Source organism: Neophocaena asiaeorientalis, unplaced genomic scaffold (genome assembly GCF_003031525.2).
Source record: "Neophocaena asiaeorientalis asiaeorientalis breed wild unplaced genomic scaffold, Neophocaena_asiaeorientalis_V1.1 scaffold598, whole genome shotgun sequence".
In the NCBI taxonomy this organism is placed as follows: domain Eukaryota; kingdom Metazoa; phylum Chordata; class Mammalia; order Artiodactyla; family Phocoenidae; genus Neophocaena; species Neophocaena asiaeorientalis.
This window is the reverse complement of record NW_020173036.1, coordinates 1,316,969-1,336,088: the sequence shown is the minus strand read 5'-3', so window position 1 is coordinate 1,336,088 and position 19,120 is coordinate 1,316,969. Positions and strand designations below refer to the sequence as shown.

Genomic DNA, 19,120 nt, shown 5'->3' with positions numbered 1-19,120 from the left:
AAAATTGGCCTCTCTCTAGAAACGTGGTAAGTCACACCCCCGGGAAGCAGACAGGAGGGAGGGCGGTGAGCATGTGTGTTCGTGAGTACATACAAAGTGTGGTGTGCATGCGTGCGATGTTTATATGTGGGGTGTTCTGTGCTGGGTGTGTGTGCATGTGTGTGTGTGTGATACGCATGTGTGGTATACATGTGACGGGTGTATGTGTGTGTGTGGTTGCACGCATGGTGTGTGACGTGTCGGTTGGTGAGATATGCACGTATGGTGTAGGCGGCATGCACAAGTGAGGTCTGTCTGTGTGGTGTGATTGCATGTGTTTGTGTGGCATGTGTGAAGTGTGTCCTGTGCATGTGTTACACATGTTGTGGGTGCATGAAGTTTGTGTATGTGTGGGGTATGTATGTATGCAAGTCGTTGTTTTTGTGTGCATGTGGCTGGAGGCTGTGTGTGTGTGTGTGTGGTGTGTGAGTTGTGCTATTGTGTGTGGGAAAGAGGAGGAAGAGAGGTCCTTTCTCTTCCAAACCCAGGGGGCAGCAGGAATATAGTACAAGCAAGCATCCTCCTCCCATCAACTAAGTAGATTAACTAGAAGTGACAACAAAGAAAACTCCCTCTCGCATACAACAAATTTATATTGAGAAGCTACACCAAACCCCGTCCTTCCAGATATTCCCCTGTCGAGAGGGCACTGTCGTGCAGGAGAAAAAACACGAGATGTGGAATCAGAGCACGTGAGCTCTGCTCCTCCCGAGTCCTGTGAGGCCCTGAAAACATTACTTTTCTTGATTCATAGTATTACCCTTCACTCTTCTAAAAATGATTTAAGGCTGCTCGCAATAGAACTCACTTAAGGGACTTCCCTGATGGCGCAGTGGTTAAGAATCCACCAGCCAGAGCTCCCGAATATGGCTGCCCCCAGTGCCCACGCCCCACCATGAGCACAGCCGCCCCAGCTCTCCAGGAGACTCTCCTAGACCAGTGAACACTCTTGCACTGCTGATGGGAATGTGAATGGTACAGCCACTATGGAGAACAGTATGGAGGTTCCTTAAAAAACTACAAATAGGGCTTCCCTGGTGGCGCAGTGGTTGAGAGTCCACCTGCCGATGCAGGGAACACAGGTTCGTGCCCCGGTCCGGGAAGGTCCCACATGCCGCAGAGCGGCTAGGCACGTGAGCCATGGCTGCTGAGCCTGCATGTCCGGAGCCTGTGCTCCGCAACAGGAGAGGCCACAACAGTGAGAGGTCCGCGTTCCGCAAAAAAAAAAATAAAAGTAGACCGCATTTACCTTTCCACCCAGAGGGTTTCTTCTGGCGGTGCCTGCTGTTGCAGATGTCCTGGATGTTCTGGACCACACGTGAGCTCAGCCCGTGCTCCCTCATGATGGCCAGCACCTTTCTGTCCATCAGGTTATGGGACCGGAAGCAGTTGGCATAACCACAGTTCCCTCGGGTAAAGTGTTCACAAACGTGGAGCCTTTCACACGGTGGCTGCTGGTTACAAATCTGTCTTCCACCCTCTCCCTTATAATTTTTGCATATCTACAGAACGAAGAAAAAATAGTTAGAGATAAAACATGTTTCTCTATGTGCCACACGTTAAGGAAAGTGTATATAAAAATTTCGGCTGTAATGACCTATATGGGAATAGAAACTAAAAAAGAGCGGATAGGGGCTTCCTTGGTGGCGCAGTGGTTGAGAGTCCACCTGCCGATGCAGGGGACGTGGGTTCGTGCCCCGGTCTGGGAGGATCCCACATGCCGTGGAACGGCTGGGCCCGTGGGCCATGGTCGCTGGGCCTGTGCGTCCGGAGCCTGTGCTCTGCGACGGGAGAGGCCGCAGCAGTGAGAGGCCTGCATACCGCAAAAAGATAAATTAAAATAAAATAAAATAAAATAAAAAAGAGTGGATATATGTATATGTATAACTGATTCATTTTGCCGTACAGCAGAAACTAACACAACAGTGTAAATCAACTAAACTCCGATAAAAAATAAATAAATAAATAATAAAAACGCAGCTTTTCTTACTTCCTGATAAGAAAAAAAAATCAGAAGCAAGCAGAGATATATCAGAGGAAAAAAATGCATGTGTATTCCACAATCTTTGATGAGTTCTTTTCAATCGATGACTTATTTGCAGCAGAAGAGGCCTACAAACTAACTGAAGGAAACTTGAATTTGATTAACCTCCTTTGGAAGAATCAACATAAGACGGCTAGCTACAGATAGAACCAAACAGGACCCAAAGGGAGCCCTACTTTATAAAGGAACCCCAAAGAGGAAGGCCTGTCTTTGGATATCAATTCATTGTTCTATTAAAAGGACATGTGGAGGGACTTCCACGGCGGTCCAGTGTTTAAGACTCCACGCAGTTCGGTCCCTGGTTGGGGAACTAAGATCCCGCATGCCGTGCAGTGCAGCCAACAAAAAGGACATGTGGGGACTTCCCTGGTGGCACAGTGGTTAAGACTCCATGCTCCCAATGCAGGGGCCCCAGGTTCAATCCCTGGCCAGGGAACTAGATCCCGCACCATGCCACAAGTCAGAGTTAGCATGCCACAACTAGGGAGCCAGTGTGCCGCAACTAAGAAGGCTGCGAGCCGCAACTGAGAAGCCCACATGCTGCAACTAAGGAGCCCGCCTGCTGCAACTAAGACCCAGTGCAACCAAACTAATTAATTAGTTAATTAATTTTTCAAAAGAGGACATGTGGGTCTTACCTACAACTCCTGGGAGTCTAGAATCTAGTCTCAGCTAGGCAGAATGTCAGTTTCTCAAAAGATCAACTGAAGCAGATAATTTGTATATTCCTATGTAAATAGGTATACCTACCTATCTAGCTCTACAGAGATGTAGTTCTTACTGAAAGGAGAGCAGAAGAAACACTGTCACTGAGGCCAGACCAGGTGATGCAGGACTAGAAGATGCTGGTTGAAGTCTGCAGCCCTGGAAGCAGCTACATGTGACCTCACATCTTGAATTACTTACTTGCTCCCAGCCTCTCTTTCCTTTGCTGTAAAGAAGGAAAATATTTGCTCTCCTCACCTAACCAAGTTGTTGAGCAGATTAAATAATAAAATATGTAAATGTGTTGTGCAAAATATGAAATGTGATGCAAATGTTTGAATCATTACATGAAGAAGCTTAAAGATTAAAACGTTTATAAGTTGTTTCAATAGACTCTGAGCAAACCAGGTCAACACGGGCCACTGTGATGTATCCAAGTGGCAAAGACATGGATTCAGACTCTAACAACAATGACTTAAGCCATATAAACAACTTCTAAACCTGATGCAAATAGATATCATTGCGATAGAGCCTATGAACCAGATTCAAGACTCTAGACCAACAGTTCTCAAAGTGTAGTCCCTGCACAAGCAACATCGGCTCCAACTGGAAACTTATTAGAAATACAAGTCCTTGGGCCCTTCCCCGTATCTACAGAGTCAGAACGGCCAGAGGTAGGGCCCAGCAATCTGGGCTTGACAAACCCTCCAGGTGATTCTGACACACATTTAAAGCTTGAGAACCAGTGTTCTAGAGGCTTGAGTGAAACAAGAATAATTAGTGACTTCACAAATGATACTTTGGTTAACATTCCTAGTTCTATGCTGATGTTTAAGTAAGAATGCTCCTGCCAAAACAAATGAAATCATTTCTTCCTTTTAATAAATACATCTCAGTTACACAAGTTTCTATATAAGGACGTCAGATTTGCCTGATGCTTTTATGTTCTCGCAGGTCAAGGCAAAGTGGAAGAGTGTGAACATTTTAAGTTTTTGAGGGCAGGCAGTGTGTCTTGTCCACTGCTGCCTTCAGAAGCCTGCCCTTGCAGGAACTCCTGAGTGTTAATTGAATGAATGCAAACCAAACAATAAGTAAAGTGAGACGCAGAAGGATGAAATGCCTTGTCCAGGACCACAGAGGTGGTTAGTGGCAGAGTCAGGACTTTGAGAGACATGGAAGGACCATCGTTGACCGACTATTCTTGGAACTAGCTGAACTCTGGCTGAGCCCCTCCTGCTAAAACCTTGAAAATATTCTGCCCTACTCACCCAAGTTAAAACACTCCTTGAGAGACTACTCTTGCCCCAAATTGTCAAATAGAGACTTATGTTATCAATGCTCTGGTCGATTTTCCACTACAGGAACCAGCGCCTCAGACCTCTGGTTCAGGAAACAGTGCAGTCTGCTAGTCTGTGATCCTACCCCTGACAAGTGGTAAATGGCAATTAAGTTATTGGCTAAAAATAAACTTCAAGCACAAGCCTTCCCACCCCACCAAGCATGGGTACTGAATTCTTAAAAGGGAAAGGGAACCTCAGATGACACTTCAGACTCTCTGTGTGATAAAGGATGACAACGGCATTTTCCTACGAGGACCCTCCCAGCTCTTCTGTCAATGGGCTTTTCCGGGATCCATCAGCAACACCACCTTCTAGTAGGTTCTTCCCTAGAGAAAGGAAGAGTTGTCACTCCCCTTATTCTCCAGGGACGTGATATAGAAAGTCCTTGGTGATTTTGGAGAACAGAAGCAGACAGCAAACCTGATGAGTGACCTTTCCAAACTTCCAAGTTTAACACTAGACTAAGGTTGGACCCCATGGACACTCCTCTCAAGGGTCATAACAAGACTTCACCTGTCGTCATCCCTTCACATGAAAGGAAAAGGACGGGGTGGGTCTGTTAGTCAACGGGACCTTTAACGAGTTGGTGTGTAAGGCGTCTCCCCATGCTGGTAGCCAGGAGGGACTGAGCTGGCACACAGGCCAAGGGCCATAGGGATCCCAAGACAAGACCTCTAAACCTAGGCTCCTGGAAACGGGGAGAGAGAGAGACAGAGAGAGAGAGAGAGAGAGAGAGAAATCCAAGTACCTAAATGAAAGAATGCCTGCAGAATGGCATATATAGTCCTCCTCCACTCTCTCCGTCTCTGAAGACATTTTTATAGACGGCCTTGCACTCCTATCTCTCTTGAGCTCAGTGATCAACTCAAAATCACCCCTCATGTCCTAACGTTTCTAAGTCCTCAGGGAAACGCACTGAGCTTAGAGTCAAAAGATGTTTAACCCCCCAGATATCCCTAATAGCTATCTTGTCATAAATAAAAGCACATCTGAATTTCAACCTTGCTTCTCTTTATTCCTTACTTACTTATCTATTTTTGGCTGTGTCAGGTCTTAGTTGCGGCATGCAGGCTTCTCTCTAGTTGTGGCGTGTGCGGGCTCTGTTGCCCCACAGCATGTGGGATCTTAGTTCCCCAACCAGGGATCAAACCTGAGTCCCCTGCATTGGAAGGTGGATTCTTAACCACTGGACTACCAGGGAAGTCCCCACCTTTGCTTATCTTAATCTCAGTCCCTTCCACTCATTCCACTTGAGCCTTCAATTACGTTTCTGTGCCTCTCTTTCAGTGTGAAGCTAACTTCTCTACACAAGAGTTTTTCTCAGGTCAGATACCATTCTTTAAACAGCATCCTCTGATTTTCAAGTCAATAGTCCTGTGTGGATGAGACTGTTAATTATCTGCCATTGTCCTCACCTTTCTTCTAATAATAGAAGCTTCCAAGTTTTAGCTGGACACCTAGTTACCCAGCCAGAAACTACATTTCCCAGCCTCCCTTCTACCTAAGTGTGATCATGTGATAAGTTCTGGCGAATGACATGGAGCAGATGCGCTTTTTACAATGTCCAAGTTGCATCTTTTAAAAAAGAAAGCTGCTTGCCTTTCACTTACTCCCTCTCTACATTCCTGTTGGTTAGAAAATGATGACAGTGAGAAGAATCTCCTTGTACCTGGAGGAGGAAGCCACATGTTAAAAGAGAACAGAGATTATCTACTGGTCCAAAAATAGAATGGATATATTATATATAAGATAATAAGGCTGACCTACTGGCCTGAGTCCCTGCGTGACACTGTGGAATCCAGCTGCCTGACCATCGGATACCTACCTGCCTACATCTGGGCAAGACCAAAAGTCAGTAAACTATTTCTGTAAACGATCAAATGGTAAATATTTTAGGCTTTGCAGGCCATTCAGTCTCTGTTGCAAATACTCAACTCACTCTTGCATGAGAAAGTGGCAATAGACAATATATAAATGAATGGGGGTGGCTGTGTTCCAATTAAACTACAAAAACAGGTGGCAGGTGGGATTTGGACCATGGACCATGGTTTAATGACCCCCAATCCAGACTGTCAAGTGATAGAGAAACAAAGTAATATTTTATTTGAATCACTGCACTTTGAGGTCTCTTTGTTCCAATAACTTAGCCTCAACCAATACACCCTGTCATCTTCCAAAACCCTGCCTCAAAGCCCACCTCTTCCAGGAGGTCACAGGGTTCCCTAGCAGCCTGGCGGGGGAAGCATTCCAGACTCCAATTCTTGTAAAACTTCTAATAGGAAGGAAATTGTTGGAATCTCTCAGATAACTCAGCAACAATCACCTGTTGACGGCCACCTGCAGGCCCTGGTGCTCAGTTTTCTCTGCTCCCATTCCAACACACCCACGATGCCACGCTGCCAACAGCACTCTCCCTGCTTTTCAAACTAAGGAATTAGAACTTACCTCTGGCATAAAAAAAGGGTCATTTTGGAGAAGGAGCACGGCTAATTCCTCTTTGTTCAGTCCAGAGAGTGCATGATTTTTCAGGACCTTGAAGTTATCTTCTGAGAGAACCTCGTGAGAATATTTGCATAAATTCCTGGAAATAAATGACAATGGTCAGTGTTTCCACTTCACAGAAAGTAAAGAAAAAGCAATCATCCAGGGAACTTTCAATGAAAATCAATGCCCATATCCTTTGGTAACTAATACAGGTTGGTCCTGCTTCAAGAGTACACTTTAAAAATATAAATTGATGGGCTTCCCTGGTGGCACAGTGATTGAGAATCCGCCTGTCGATGCAGGGGACGTGGGTTCATGCCCCGGTCCGGGAAGATCCCACATGCCGCAGAGCGGCTGGGCCTGTGAGCCTGTGTGGCCGGAGCCGTACTCCGCAACTGGAGAGGCCACAACAGTGAGAGGCCCGCATACCGCAAATAAATAAATAAATAAATAAATTGATGAAACACCTAGATGGGAAAAGGGAATATGAGGATTATTTTTACAAATTATGCACTTGTATACTTTATTTATTTATGTATTTATTTTTGGCTGCATTGGGTCTTCGTTGCTACCCGCAGGCTCTCTCTAGTTGCGGCGAGCAGGGGCTACTCTTTGTTGCGGTGCACAGGCTTCTCATTGCAGTGGCTTCTCTTGTCGCGGAGCACAGGCTCTAGGTGCACAGGTTTCAATAGTTGTGGTGCGTGGGCTTCAGTGGTTGTGGCGCGTGGGCTCTAGAGCACAGGCTCAGTAATGTGGCACATGGGCTTAGTTGCTCCGCGGCATGTGGGATCTTCCCCAGCCGGGGCTTGAACCTGTGTCCCCTGCATTGGCAGGTGTATTCCCAACCACTGTGCCACCAGGGAAGCCCCACACATGTATACTTTAAATTATTGCAATACTTCTTCAAATAATGTCTCCTCTAGTATACATTAATAATGTAGGACGAGGAAAAAATGGCAAAGAAACTGATACAAATTTAGTGGAAATGACTGCCCATTGAGAGACAAAGAATAATTAGGATAATACATCTATGGATTGACAATAAAAATCAATGTGAAAAGAGAATTCCATTGAACAAACTAAATTAGATGAAATTGTTCCTTGCTTTCTCTCTTCTATGCCTTACATACCAATGTATACCTATATGATTTGTGACTACAAAGGAATGGAACAAGCTCATAATTGTACATTTCAAACAACTCTACAAAGAAAGAGATAAAAATCCTCTTCACTTTAAGACTGATGCTTTAGGTCTGATAGTACTTTCTATGATGATGGAATTGTTCTATAATCTGAGCTTCCTAAAATGTAAGCCATACATGACTAATGAACACTTGAAATATAGGTAATAAGACTTAAGAAACTAAATTTTCTATTTTACTTTACTTTAATTAATTTAAATGTGAATAGCCACACATGACTAGTGGCTACCATACTGCATGGCAGAGATTTCAATCTTTGCTATTCAAAATGTGGCGGGAGAATCAGCAGCTTCACCATTATCTGGGAGCTTGTCACAAATTTAGAATGTCAGGCCCCACCCAAGTTCTACTGAATCAAAAGCCATCTTTCAACAAGATCCCCAAATGATTTAATCACACTGAAGTCCCACAAGCACTGACTTGGACCATTGAGAAACCCAGACAGTACTGATGTTTTCATTAGACAAACATAATGTGACAGTCATCAATGTTCAGCTAACAAACTCGTTCGACTTCTTAACTTACATACGCTCCCTATGATATCTCCAACGTCCTCAGATTTATGGTTTTAACAGTTGCTAATATGATGGGATCTTAATAGTTTCTGGTTTGCTCAACCATTATCAAATTGTCAGGAGGTTAGGTAATGGCCAGATTTTCACTACATTACAACCTTTGTACAGACAACCTTTCTTCTTTTACATTATTTCTTGAGATTTATTCCTTTGAGAGTATTGCCTCAAAGGACACAATCAGTTTCCCTGCAGCTTCTGTTTCATTTTGATCTCCTACTCTCCAGAAAACATACCAGCAATCTGAGAGCGTGTCTATTTCCCCGCCAGCACATTAACATAGAGTTTTATCACTTTTGCTCCTTCAGTAAGTAGGAAATAGACTTATGGGGGACTTCCCTGGTGGTCAAGCAGTTAAGACTCCCTGCTCCCAATGCAGGGGCCCCAGGTTCGATCCCTGGTCAGGGAACTAGATCCCGCATGCCACACGGTGCAGCCAAAAAAAAAAAGAACATTAAAGAAATAGACTTATGCTTTTAATTTGCACTTTAATTATTAGCAAGACTGAAATATTCCCAAATGTAGGCTTGATGCTTGCATTTCCTCTTACTTATAGTATTTGTTCATATCTTTTAACTGTTTATCTAGTGGAGAATGAGTACTAACCTACAGATTTATAACTGTTCTTTATATTTTTTTATATTTTTATAGTTTTGGATTTTTCCCTTTTGATCAAGAACTTATTAAGGTTGTTGTTCAACAATCTGACTGCTGTTCTATACAATCATATCCTTCCAATTCGCCATTCGTAATTTAGCCCACTGTTTTAATACTTGAGAAATTAATTCCTCCACCACAGCTAGATAACTATACCATTTTGTTTCACCTTTAAAAGAGATATTTTCAACTTTAATTCTTTAAAATATCTGGAGCTTATTTTGACAACCAGCATCACAGAAGGACAGAAGTGCTTTATATCAACTTTTCTCAATAACGTCTATTAAATTGGACTTTCTTACTATTTTGTTATAGAGGACTATTGTTTGTTAACTTTTTAGCAAACTTAGAACTATTGGGATCCTTATTATGTTTTTATCAATCTACGGTTCTACTCTGAATCCAATACCATACAACTAAAATGTCCTTTGCACTGTATTTTAAATATTAACAGAATAATTTATCCTATTATTGGCTTATTCCTTTTCAAAAATCTCTATAGTGTGCTTAACTATTATTTCCTCTATAGAAATTTTATTCTGGCTTTGTCACTTTCCACAAAAGATCATACTGAAAATCTAATTTGTGTTAACGCCATACATTAGATTGGATATTACGTCATCTTAACTACATTAAATCTTCTGATTCTGGAACAGAAAATATCTCTCCATTTATTCAAGTCTTATTCTATTTTTCTTACTGAGAATTAAAATCTTTCTTTTAATAGTTCTCTCATTTCCCAAATACTAAACATGAATCAGTCGCCACTATTATGTTTTAGTAGTTGTTTGTGACTAGTAAACAGAAATGCGAATGACTGCAAAATTATCTTATTGAAATTGACAATGATTTTTTTAAATGTAAACATCTACATAAAAGTTAGCCTCTGAGAATTAATCTTTAAAAGCCACTATTCAAATAGTGACTTTTAATAGTCCCACACTATTCACGCTGTCTGCGTGTAAGGCATTTCTGAAGCATTCTAGAATTGCCTTCTTATCTAGCCGTGGAACCTCATGAGAAAAATCAGAATCAACAACCATGGCAGCCACTGCCCAAGCCCTTAAAACCCAGCCAGCCCTCCCCACGCACCCTGGTTCATGCACAATTCAAGGGCAGTCGGTCAGGCTCTGGCAACAGCCTGTATCTCAGCCGTTTTCTCAGGTGTGCTCTCTCCTGGCTTTCTCTACCAGGAGTTCTGGCTTCTAGTGTGTGTCTGGCACTCCTTGATAAAGCTGACCTCAGCTCTCCACTTGCTCTGGGGGTCTGTGCTTTCAGATAACTGCTCCCCAGCAGCCACCACGACCCAGAGCCCTCAGCAGCTGGGCTGGGACTCCACCTTATCACTCCTCCAACCACCGCGGGAGGGGCGATCTGTGAAGAGACTCTACAGCAGGAAGGGGACCAGCCTCCTACCCAAAGCAGGAAATCCCTCCATTAGAGCTTTACCAGATACCTGCGAGCTTCCTTACCTCACAAGGCATCTCACTCCACCGGGTACTGACATTAAGGATCCTCTTGACACGGAACAGAAAGTGACCTTGTTGAAACACCCTGCTAGGCAGGTCCTACCCTCTGGCTCAGAGATATCTGACAACTGGGAGGAGTTAAGAACCTTTCTTCCCTTGGAGCTCCAGTCCAAGACATTGTGATCACAGAGCCAAGACTATGGTACCTCTCCTGTGGCCAGATTAGGGTCACAGATGAGGACCCAGTCCCTCTCCAGGTCCCAGCAAGATACAGCGTCGGTCATATCTGTCCTGTGCCTGCTCTGTCCTAGCCAAGGAGCAGTGGGGCACTTCCAAGGTCCGAGAAGTCAACATTTCCTCTAAATAACTGAAGGCAGCCAGACAAGTCTAATAAGAATCCCTCTGCCTGGAGCTCTGAGTGTCCAGGCTTTGCCAACCTCATCTAAGACACTCATGCCTGTAGGAAGAGCCCACCCAGCACACGCTGCACTGGCTGGGTCCCTGACGTTGCCCGTCTGAGGGCCCAGATCGCTTTTCATTTCTCATCTCCATCCTCAGGCAAACTGCTCGTTCCTCTAGATTCCATAATACTCACCTTGAACTCGGCATGTCATATCTAGCCTTGAGTTCTGACCTGCAGCCCTGTCCCTCGGAGGCCCTGCTCAGTTTTCCCACATTCCCTAGACTTTTCCAAACTTGTGAGAGGCTTTATCTCCACCCTGATTTCAACAAAGTGTTCAGGGCGGAGCAGTCTGTGCTCACCTATTTGGGGAGTGAGACCAGAAGCACAGACACTAACATTTATTACATAGTTACTAAGTGACAGGAACGTGCATCTGTTATTTATAACCTACGAGGAAACAGCTTGCTTTTTACTTTGGGAAACTGAAGCCGGGTAAAATGAGAAATCAAAGGTGACTCAAATAAGAGGAAGAGCTGATAATTGAACCCAGATCTCAAAAAGCAAATAAAAACATCATCTGGAAAAATGAACAAAAACAGACATGTCTGAAATTTTTCCAAACCAGAAAGAAAAAAAAAAAAAATGCCATTCTGGATTATTCAAACTACTGTTCCCTAGCACTAAGTAGAAAATTGAGAGTAAGGTATGAGGATAGACAGTGCATATAAATCACATATGCCGTGTAGAAGGGACACAATAAATGATAGAAACTGTTGCTTAGGGACTTCCCTGGTGGTTCAAGGGTTAAGACTCCATGCTTCCCCCACTACTGGGCATATACCCTGAGAAAACCAAAATTCAAAAAGAGTCATGTACCAAAATGTTCATTGCAGCTCTATTTACAATAGCCCGGAGATGGAAACAACCTAAGTGCCCATCATCGCATGAATGGATAAAGAAGATGTGGCACATATATACAATGGAATATTACTCAGCCATAAAAAGAAACGAAATTGAGCTATTTGTAATGAGGTGGATGGACCTAGAGTCTGTCATACAGAGTGAAGTAAGTCAGAAAGAGAAAGACAAATACCGTATGCTAACACATATATATGGAATTTAAGAAAAAGAAAATTTCATGAAGAACGTAGGGGTAAGACAGGAATAAAGACACAGACCTACTGGAGAACGGACCTGAGGATATGGGGAGGGGGAAGGGTGAGCTGTGACAAAGCGAGACTGGCATGGACATATATACACTACCAAACGTAAGGTAGATCGCTAGTGGGAAGCAGCCGCAGAGCACAGGGAGATCAGCTCGGTGCTTTGTGACCACCTGGAGGGGTGGGATAGGATGGGTGGGAGGGAGGGAGACGCAAGAGGGAAGAGATATGGGAACATATGTATACGTATAACTGATTCACTTTGTTATAAAGCAGAAACTAACACACCATTGTAAAGCAATTATACCCCAATAAAGATGTTAAAAAAGAAAAAGACTCCATGTTTCCACTGCAAGGGCGCGGGTTTGATCCCTGATTGGGGAACTAAGATCCTGCATGCCGCATGGCGAGGCCAAAAAAAGAAAAGAAACGGTTTCTTATGATTGGCCTTGCGGAGGCAGCAGCGCTCATCATGGTCAGGGCTGGATGGAGATCATGTTCAGGTTTAAGATGCAGAAGCTTCCTTCTCACTTTCTTCTGATCACTCTGTCCCAGCTCCAGGTCCCTAATATTCGCTAGGAGGATTTAGCCAGGAAATAGTGTGAAAGTCTCCCAAGGCCTCTTGGGAGTTCTCAAAGCCAGTGGTTCTCAAAGTGAGGTCCCCTGATCAGCATCACCTAGGAGGCTGTCAGAAATACAAATTCTCAGGCCCCATCCCAGACCTGCTGGGTGAGTCTCAACCTTCTAGCTCACATCAGAATCATCTAGAGGGTTTGTTAGAACACAGATTGCTGGGGCCCACCCTCAGAGTTTCTGATCAGCAGGTCTTGGGGTGAGGGCTGAGAATGTGCATTTCTAACAAGCTCCCACGTGATGCTGATGCTGCCAGCCCAATGAGCACACTTGGAGCAAGGATGCTCAAGGCTACCTTCTCCAACAGAGAATAATGGGCTCGGCAGAAGGTTGATTCACAGCCACAGGGACTCCCCACCTCCTGGCACGGAAAAGAGCTTGCCCACAAACCATTATGAACTGCCCAGGGGAAAACAAGTGTTTGCAGAATGCTGCTTGCACTTGGAGCAGATAAACTTAAAACAGCATGAGCTGGGATAAGAGGTGATAACTTTTTAAAAAAGAGCGAAGATGGCCTTGGAAGAGGCAGGAATGTCTCTCAGGAATCTCAAGCCAAAAGCCTAAAAACAAATGACTTTTTCATTCTTCTCTTCCAGTCACAGAACAAAATGTTACTTTAACCCTGGCAATAAACGCTCCCCCAATCACAGATGAAGTCTAGCCTGCAGAGTGGTTCTCATCCCTGGTTACACATGATAATCAACCGGGGAGTGCTTAGAAATACCTAAGCCTGGGCCACAGCCTCAGAGACTGATTTAATTTGACAGGATGTGAGACCCCAGATGATTCCCATGTGCAGTCCAGGCTGGGATTGCTGGCCGGGCCTGTCAGATGAAATTCTAAGCTAGGTTCCTGAACTAGATACTCACACGTGTGAACTCTAGCACTTCACGAGTCAGCAAACATAGGGCCCACCCTGGGCTCCACAATCAGACCAGAGGGAAAAAGATAACCTTAAGGAAAGTCTTGTTTTTTCACAGTCATTTGTATCAAAATACCCCTTCTCTTCTCCTACTCACCTGCTCGGTTCCCCAACACCTCATGTGGGAGGGTGGACAAAATCGAAGAGCTAGTCAATTTGTACAGAAGACAGGAAATAGCTCATCGTGATTCAAGCCAGGCAAAAAAGAAACCAGGATGTGTGAAAGATAAAATCTAGAGAGCACTCATCTAAAGAATAAAACGTCACCAATCAAAACCAACCCTGAAAAGTATTACTCATGAGACTCCTATCGTCTATGTTTGTACTTCTGACGTTGGAGATTAAGTTGCCAGTTACTAGAGGCAGGGATGGTTCACTGAATCTGGAACCCCTAGTCAGATGGGGGAGAACCAGAGGAGACCAGCAGAGAGCACAGCAACAGGGTAAGGAACAATGTCTAGGAAGAGAAAGGGTGAAGCTGAAGAAATCGACCTGCTTCAACCACAACTGTATTACCCAGAACACATTACGCGCGAAGACGACGCCGACTGCTGATCGTGATTAGCCCCAGGTGCAGATGGCCGAGGGCCCCGGCCGGGCGAGGGGAATGCAGCTGGTAGGCTCCAAGACTCTGGGCTGCAGGGAGCAACAAGAGGGGACCAGGCCCGCTGAGGATGGGAGAGGTGGGGGGCCGAGGAACTGATTGTAACCTATAACTGTACCAAGAGTAAGGCAAACAGTGCCGGTGCCACAATATTGTAGACAATCTCCCCAGTTTGACTTATTTCTCTGGTCCTTTTAATCAGTGGTTCTCAAACTCTGCTGCCCATTAGAACTACCTGGGGACTTTTTAAAAACCCTGATGCCCAAGTCATACCCTATACCAATTAAATCAGAATGTCCAGGGGTAGGAGTTGGGCATCAGTATTTTTAAAAGATTCCTCAAGTGATTCCAGTGTGCAGCAAAAGTTTGGGATCATGGCCCTAAGTCCACATCAGGACTGAGAAAAAGCACAGGAAGTGAAGAGAGGGAAGGGCAGGAGATGCCGCAGGATATGCGGGATCTTAGTTCCCCGACTAGGGATCGAACCCCTGCCTCCTGTATTGGAAGCATGGAGTCCTAACCACTGGACCGCCAGGGAATTCCCACCAAAATCTTGATTAGAGACAGTAGGTCACACAAGGCTCCTCTCCTTGAAAACGCCTCTTCTCCCGCTGCCACACTTCCCAACATAAATCCCTTTGGAAGTTAAGAATATTAAACTAGGGAGAAAGATGAATTAACTGGTTAATGGTGTTTGAGGATTCTTTCAGTGAGAAAGGGACAGAAGCTTTTAGAATAGCCTTCTTTTGGTGACACAATAAATATTTGTTGACGTAGTGGGTAGAATGTCTGAGGTTTTCTGGATGTCTTGTTGTTCTATCATATAAGAGTAAGAGACATGTCACCCTAACCTTGGAGGAATGCAACACTTTTTTCATCATTTGCTCACTCAGCACCAAAGAACGCATTTCTCTGACTCCCTCAAACTCTAAAGCCACATAAAACTTGCATTTGCAATCTTCCAGGAAGCACATCTGCAGATACTGTTTCTCAAAGTGTGGCTCCTGAACCCCTGCAAGAGAATCCTTAGGGTGATGGTTAAACACAAATTCCAAGGCCTCCATTCATCCCTTCTGAACCAGAATTTCTGTTGTGTGATTAGGAATCCACATTTTAATAAGCTCTCCCCAAGCGATTCAGATATACATCAAAGCCTGAGAAGTACTGCTCCAAAGCTGGGTACCTACTATACCACAGGGGCAACCCAAAATCGACCCATCAAGGTGTGGGAAAAAAAATGTTACAACTCTTTATATTTATTTTGTATCTAAGAGTAAAAAATTATTGCCTGGGCTGAAAGAGGTGAAGGATTAGGGAGGATTCATTGGTTAATTTAGAAGGGGCATAAGAGAACCTTTAGACTGATGAAAATTTTCTGTATCTTGATCATGATGATGGTTACATGGGTATATCCATTTGTTACGAGTCTTCAAAGACTCTTCAAACTGTACGCTTTAAATGGGTATATTTTATTGTATGTAAATCATACCTCAAAAGTTGATTTTAAAGTTATTTTAAAAGGTAACAAATTAATAAATATTTAATACTCAAAATAAGAGTTATACATCATATGGTTTTTAAATAAATAGATACATAATAGGAGTACATGCTGAAAATGTTCTCTAATGACAGGGGTGAGGCATCAAAATGTTTGGAAACTACTTCCCCAGATGACCTCTCTTAACTTGAAGCTCTGAATTGGTCTAAAACATTCTTTTTTTTTTTTTTTTTTTTTTTTTCTGGCCACCAGGCATGCGGGATGGAACCCATGCTCCCTGCAGTGGAAGTGTGGAGTCTTAACCACTGGACCGCCAGGGAAGTCGCTGGTCTGTAATATCTTAAAATCTCTTCTTAGTGGGGAAGCATTAAAAGCTCATGAATTAGGTCTCCACTTTCTTCTCTCAAACTGAGTCTAACTCTCGTGCCCCAATTTGGTTAAACTGATTTCTCAATGGACTTGAAATCCTAGGTTCTTCTAGATTCTTTTACTCCTTTTCCACCACCATCTTGGGGCCTTTGTCAATTCCAAAGTAGCCTGTAGGTAAAGATCACAGACACCAGTTTGGAAATAAATGTGATCAGGAGCAGTAATCAAATCAGAAACTTTTTATGGATGGAAAACGAATCTATACTTATTTTAAATCTTTAATTCTGCCATCTCCACATTATGTAAAAAGTAGAAAATATTTTGTTATCAGATGCCTATTTGTCACTTATTTAAGATTGTTTATCATGATTCACAGTATCACTTATTAAGTTTCTTAGTTTAATTTTTGCAGAAGGCTGCAGAAATTGAAAGTCAAATTTGATCAAATTCAAATAAATATGAAGCAAATCTGAAAGGAGAGCAAAACTTCCCAAATGATTCTTACGGGGCACACACCCCTTCGTGCTGTGACATCACAGAAAGCAGCCTGTCTCTAAGGGCATCAGCCTGACAAGGAGACTCCACGGACACAGCACGATCAGGAACAAAGGAGACGTCCAAGAAGACTCCTCCTGGGTAAATATACCCCCTCAAATGACAAGCAACATGCAAGAGTAAAAGGCAAACCTTGAACACATCTGCTAAGTGAAAGAAGCCAAACACAACGGGACAAATACTGGATGATTCCATTTAGAGGGAACATCGAGAATAGGCAAATCCATGCAGACAGAAAGAAGACTAGAGGTTGCCGGGGGCTGGGTAGAAGGAATAATGCGGAGTGCCTGTGGATGGGTGTGGGGCCTCTTTCCGGGATGATGAAAATGTTCTGGAACAAGACCGTGGTGATGGTTGCACAGCATCATGAATGTACTTATTGCCATCGAACTGTACACTTTATGATAAAAAATTAAATATAGTCAAGGCAATTATAGACAAAAATAGAGTGCTAAGAGGACAGAAAAAGAAAAATGCAAACAGAAGCAACAAGTCAGAATTAGACACCACATGAGACAAACTTGAAAAACAAGCATGGGAATTCCCTGGCGGTCCAGTGGTTAGGACTCTGCACTTTCACTGCCAAGGGCCTGGGTTCGATCCCTGGTTGGGGAAATAAGATTCCACAAGCTGCCCAGCACAGCCAAAAATAAATAAATAAATAAAACAAGCATTATGCCTGCAGCAATGTTTTTTGGATCTGTCTCCTAAAGTAAAGGAAATGAAAGCAGAAATAAACAAATGGGACCTAATTAAACTTAAAAGCTTTTGAACAGCAAAGGAAACCATCAACAAAAGGAAAAGACACCTACTGCATGGGAGAAAATATCTGCAAATGATATGACCAATAAGGAATTAATATCCAACATATATAAACAGCTCATACAACTCAACATCAAAAAAAAAAAAAGACCAACCAAACAACTCAATAAAAAAATGGGCAGAACTGAATAGACATGTTTCCAAAGAGGAAATGCAGATGGCCAATAGGCACATGAAAAGATGTTGAACATCGCTAATCATCAGAGAAATGCAAATCAAAACCACAATGAGGGCTTCCCTGGTGGTGCAGTGGTTGAGAGTCTTTTTTACCCCAAAAAAAAAAAAAAAAAAAAAAAAAAAAAACCCACAATGAGATATCACCTCACACCTGTCAGAATGATTTTCAAAAAGAACACAAATAACGGGCTTCCCTGGTGGTGCAGTGGTTGAGAGCCCGCCTGCCGATGCAGGGGGCACGGGTTCGTGCCCCGGTCCGGGAAGATACCACATGCCGCGGAGCGGCTGGGCCCGTGAGCCATGGCCGCTGAGCCTGCGCGTCCGGAGCCTGTGCTCCGCAACGGGAGAGGCCACAACAGCGAGAGGCCCGCGTACCGCAAAAAAAAAAAAGAACACAAATAACAAATGTTGGTGTCGAAGTGGAGAAAATGGAACCCTCATACAGTGTTAGTGAGAATGTACATTGGTACAGCCACTGTGGAAAACAGTATGGAGGTCTCAAAAAACTAAAAATAAAACTACCACATGATCCAACAATTCCACTACTGGGTATATATCTGACAAAAACAAAAACACCAATTTGAAAAGATACATGCACCCCAACGTTCACAGCAGCATTATTTACAATCGCCAAGATATGGAAGCAACCGAAGTGTCCATCAACAGATAAAATGGGTAAAGAAGATGTAGAATATATACACAATAGAATACCACTCAGCAATAAAAACGAATGAAATTTTGCCATTTGCAGCAACCTAGATGGGCTTGGAGGGCATTATGCTAAGTGAAATAGGTCAGACGGAAAAGACAAATATTATATCACTTATATGTGGAGTCTAAAAAATACAACAAACTAGTGAATATAACAAAAATGAAGCAAACTCACAGATACAGAGAACAAACCAATGGTTGCCATTGGTCGGGGGGAGAATACAGAGGTGGGGGAGTGGGAGGTACAAACTATTGGGTGTAAGACAGGCTCACGGATGTATTGTACAACACAGGGAACACAGCCAATATTTTGTAGTAACTATAAATGGAAAATAACTTTAAAAATTGCATATAAAAACTGTTTTTTAAACAAGCGTCATGACTTAAAAGGGCCAGAGACGGAGAATATATAAAGAATTGAAACCACAGTGAGGGACTTCCCTGGTGGTCCAGTGGTTAAGACCCTGCGCTTCCACTGCAGGGAGCGCGGGTTCGATCCCTGGTCTGGGAATTAAGATCCCACATGCCTCACAGCATGGCCAAAATAAATAAATAAAACACAATGAGGCACAATTTCACATTCCTTATATTGGCACAATTTGTAAAAGGCTGATGACATCAATTGGCAAGGATACGAAACACGGGAATGCTCATAATTTTCTGGTGGGAGTAAAACTTGGTATACAAACCTGGAAAACAATTTGGTATTGTCTCCTAAAGCTTAAATCTGTAAATTCTGGTACTAGATACC

At 43.4% G+C, this 19,120-nt stretch overlaps 1 protein-coding gene across 2 annotated transcripts in view; it reads right to left on the bottom strand.

Moving 5' to 3' along the window:
* The window catches only part of ZC3HAV1 (zinc finger CCCH-type containing, antiviral 1), a 59,644-nt gene that overhangs the window by 30,255 nt on the left and 10,269 nt on the right, over positions 1 to 19,120 (bottom strand). For both annotated transcript variants that reach the window (XM_024742498.1, XM_024742499.1), the window contains exons 2-3: positions 6,574 to 6,709; positions 1,289 to 1,541 (exon numbers count right to left, since the gene is read on the bottom strand). In XM_024742498.1, coding sequence (XP_024598266.1) covers positions 1,289 to 1,541; positions 6,574 to 6,709 — 389 coding nt within the window. The remainder of the gene's footprint in view (positions 1 to 1,288; positions 1,542 to 6,573; positions 6,710 to 19,120) is intronic.